General features: G+C 43.3%; 1 protein-coding gene across 1 annotated transcript; it reads left to right on the top strand.

Annotated features, from left to right (window-relative positions):
- The first annotated feature begins 607 nt into the window (after nucleotides 1-607).
- Nucleotides 608-1,228, top strand: LOC145283979 (uncharacterized). Its single transcript, XM_080133077.1, has one exon. The coding sequence runs from the start codon at nucleotides 608-610 to the stop codon at nucleotides 1,226-1,228; it is 621 nt and encodes a 206-aa protein (XP_079989203.1).
- Nucleotides 1,229-3,510: the final 2,282 nt, after the last annotated feature.

The following is a 3,510-nucleotide window of genomic DNA, read 5'->3' as shown; positions in this document are numbered from 1 at the left end:
TCCGAAAATCTAACTTTCAAGCAAGTCCCAGTACCTTGTTCCAACGAGACAATATGGTGCGATGTTTCGAACGGTCATGAACGCCCCTATGTACCCCTTAAGCATAGGCGAGCTGTCTTCTTTTAATTACACAACTTGTCACATCCTGGCATTCGTTCCACGCAGAAAGCTGGTGACTTCTCGTTTCATCTGGACAGCCATTAACCGAGACGTTCGCGAATGGACCAAGAATTGCGTCCCTTGCCAGAAATCGAAAGTACAGAGGCATATTAAAAGTCCCCTTGCTACCTTCGTAACCCCTGAGGCACGATTTCAACACGTTCACATAGATTTAGTGGGTCCACTCCCACATTCGAGAAACTGCACATACTTATTGACTTGCATCGACAGATTCTCTAGATGGCCTGAAGCCATCCCCATCGCAGATATTTCCGTGGAAACTGTTGCCCGAGCCCTGGTTACACATTGGATATCGCGTTATGGAGTGCCTCACACAATCACAACCGATAGGGGCAGACAATTCGATTCCTATCTTTTTTCTGAGTTGTCTCGCCTACTGGGAATCAAACACATAAGGACTACCTCGTACCACCCGGCGGCAAACGGCATGATCGAGCGTCTGCACCGTCAGTTGAAAGCAGCTATTAGAGCGCATTCCGACCCTAACAGGTGGACAGAATACCTCCCCTTCATTCTATTAGGCATTAGATCCACCATAAAAGCAGATATTGGCTTTACGCCTGCCGAAATGATTTACGGAACAACGCTGACTCTCCCTGGACAGATGGTCGCACCAACCACTCCTACACGCATGCCTGACCCAACAAGTTATACCTCTCGTGTGAGGGAATACTTGGCGAAACCTTTTAACGTTGCCCCGAGAACACAGAACACACGCACTCACGTCCCCAAAGGCATACAATCGTGGACTCATGTGTTTGTTCGGAACGATGGAGGCACAGCTCGACTGCAAACACTGTATTCCGGTCCCTTTAAGGTATTGAAACGCTACTCAAAGTTTTTTGTTATCGACATTGACGGAAGACAAGATTCAGTCAGTGTTGATCGCCTGAAGAAAGCTATTCTGGATGATGATGTGCTAGCACGCAAACGGACACAAAACACTGCAGTTCAGAACGGAAACTTCGATTCACCAGTAATTACAACTTCTACCAAATCGGGCAGATTAGTGCAACGTCCTCACCGATTTGCTGTGTATACCCAGTGACTTTTCCATTTTCTTTTGTTCAACATACTGTCTAGTAGAGGGGTATGTACCGTCTACCCGGGAATTTATTTTGGCAGGACATTGAACATTCACCATTTCCAGAGAGCTCCGAAAAAAAAAGACAAAAAAGTCGTGGCGCCAAATTCAAGGACTCTCTCGCTCTCTTTTTGCTCACGCACCCAAAAAGGTAAGACGCGTTACTGCCACGCTCCGGCGCTCGTGCGTGACACACCTTGTGCCGATTCCATTGATGAAACAACACACAAAAAGAAAGAAAAACATTCTTATCTTTCCCTCAGCTCCTTACTCGACGAATTTCCTAAAAAAATTAATTCCCAACGTAACATCAAAAACATTAAACCAGTCAAGAAGGATTTCTTTTCTTTATCTTCGGACTAAAAATAACACGAGTGAGATACACCAGGCAAATAAATTCACATCTATTACAAAGAGCTAAGTCTGATGATTTGTTTTTTAATTGATTTTTCCAGATGTTTACTTTCGTATTAATGTTTTGAAAAATTAATCGTAAGTGAGCTGTTCGTTGTTTTTGCCCAGCGAGCACCTCGCTTCACCAGCATTTCTTTGGTTTTCTTTGCTTTATATTCTCTTACATATTCAAATAATTATTAATATCCTATCTATTTATTTTAGAACAAATTAGTTGCTACAGCAGATTAGTTTTATCACAGTACTTGAAAGATAAAAATTTCTTGTAAATGTTAGAGGGGAATCTATCTTCAATTCTGCATTTATTTATGAAGAATAGAGAAAAACTTTAAAGTAAGATACTCAATATCCATACGGGGGTGCAGAAATACCTGCTGTATAAACCAGGTACATGGTTAACCCTTTTTTTTTTTTTTTTTTACATGGGGGTCACCACTTATCAAGGCCCAAGGGCCACTCAGGGATAAGGGTTATTGCGTGTACAGTAATCAATGAGATAGTATTGTAGTAATCATTAGTATTGGAGATTTGATAGAGTGTCTTACTTAAGGGGGCGGTTTGTCAGGAATTTGTTTATGTTGGACTTGAAGACATCCAGGTTGTAGTAAGGTGGGAAACAGGTGAACGGAAGAGAGTTCCACAATCGTGCACTTCTGAGAAAGAAGCTCTGCTCATGGAATCTACGTCCGGATTAAGGCACAGACAAAGAGTGGGGAAAATTATTGACAGTAGCTTCAGCCAGACGGGTGTTTCTCGTGAAAGACTGGTGAGGGGGGATGAGAGATTGGAGCTCAGACGAGCACTTGCCATGGAAATAACAATAAAACAAAGACAGGCTCGCAACGTCTCTTCTGTGGGAGAGAGGCTGCAGGGAAGAGAAAAGGGCATCCCCCACCAAACCACGAAGTCTATTTTGTACTCTGTCAAGGCAGGATAGGCTGTTTTTAGCAGCTTCTGCCCAGATGTGGCAGCAGTACTCCATCCTTGGACGTACTTGGCTTTTATGCACATAGAAAATTGCATCAGTAGTGAGATATCTTCTGGAGCGGTAGAAGGATCCCACCATTTTCTCAGCGTCCCTGGCAACAGATTTGATGTACGTGTTCCATTTCAGATCATGAGTAAAGGTCAAACCCAGGAGCTTGTCAAAACATGGAGCCTCCCCAAGACGGGAGCCGTCCATTTCAATTGATGCCAGATGGGGATCAGAGCATTGATAATGTAAAGATAGAAGCTTGGTTTTGGATGCATTAAAAGTGACCAGCCACCTCTTCTCCCATTGTACCACGTGCTCAAGATCAGAGGAGAGAGAATTAGAGAGAACTTTGTCATTTACGGCTTTTGATGTGTTGCCATAGATGGTCGTGTCATCAGCATAGATGTCAGCGAATGATTTAAGTATGTGTTTAGGGAGATCATTGATGTAGATCAGGAAGAGAGTTGGGCCCAGGATGAACCCCTGGGGGACTCCAGAATTAATACTGTGGGCCTCTGATTTCTGCCCATCAACCACTATTCTTATGAACCTATCAGAGAGAAATGATTTAATAATTGAGAAAACATTTCCAGTAATACCGTAGCTGGAAATCTTGTGAAGTAGGCCCTCATGCCATACCCTATCGAAGGCCTTCGATATGTCAAGAGCACTTGCCCTGGAAAGGAAACCTTTGTCAAGAGATTCACTAATCCTATGTGATATAACCGTCAGCACATCTGCTGTAGATCTTGCAGAGCGGAAACCATATTGCATGTCACTAAGAAGGTTGTTTCTGTTGAGGTGGTTGACTTCTTCTTTGTTTAATATGGATTCCAACAACTTACTCATGACACAC

Source organism: Euprymna scolopes, chromosome 8, assembly GCF_053919585.1.
Source record: "Euprymna scolopes isolate OS-2025 chromosome 8, ASM5391958v1, whole genome shotgun sequence".
Taxonomy (NCBI): Eukaryota; Metazoa; Mollusca; class Cephalopoda; order Sepiida; family Sepiolidae; genus Euprymna; species Euprymna scolopes.
The sequence above is the reverse complement of the archived record's forward strand: the minus strand, read 5'-3'. Positions and strand labels throughout refer to the sequence as shown.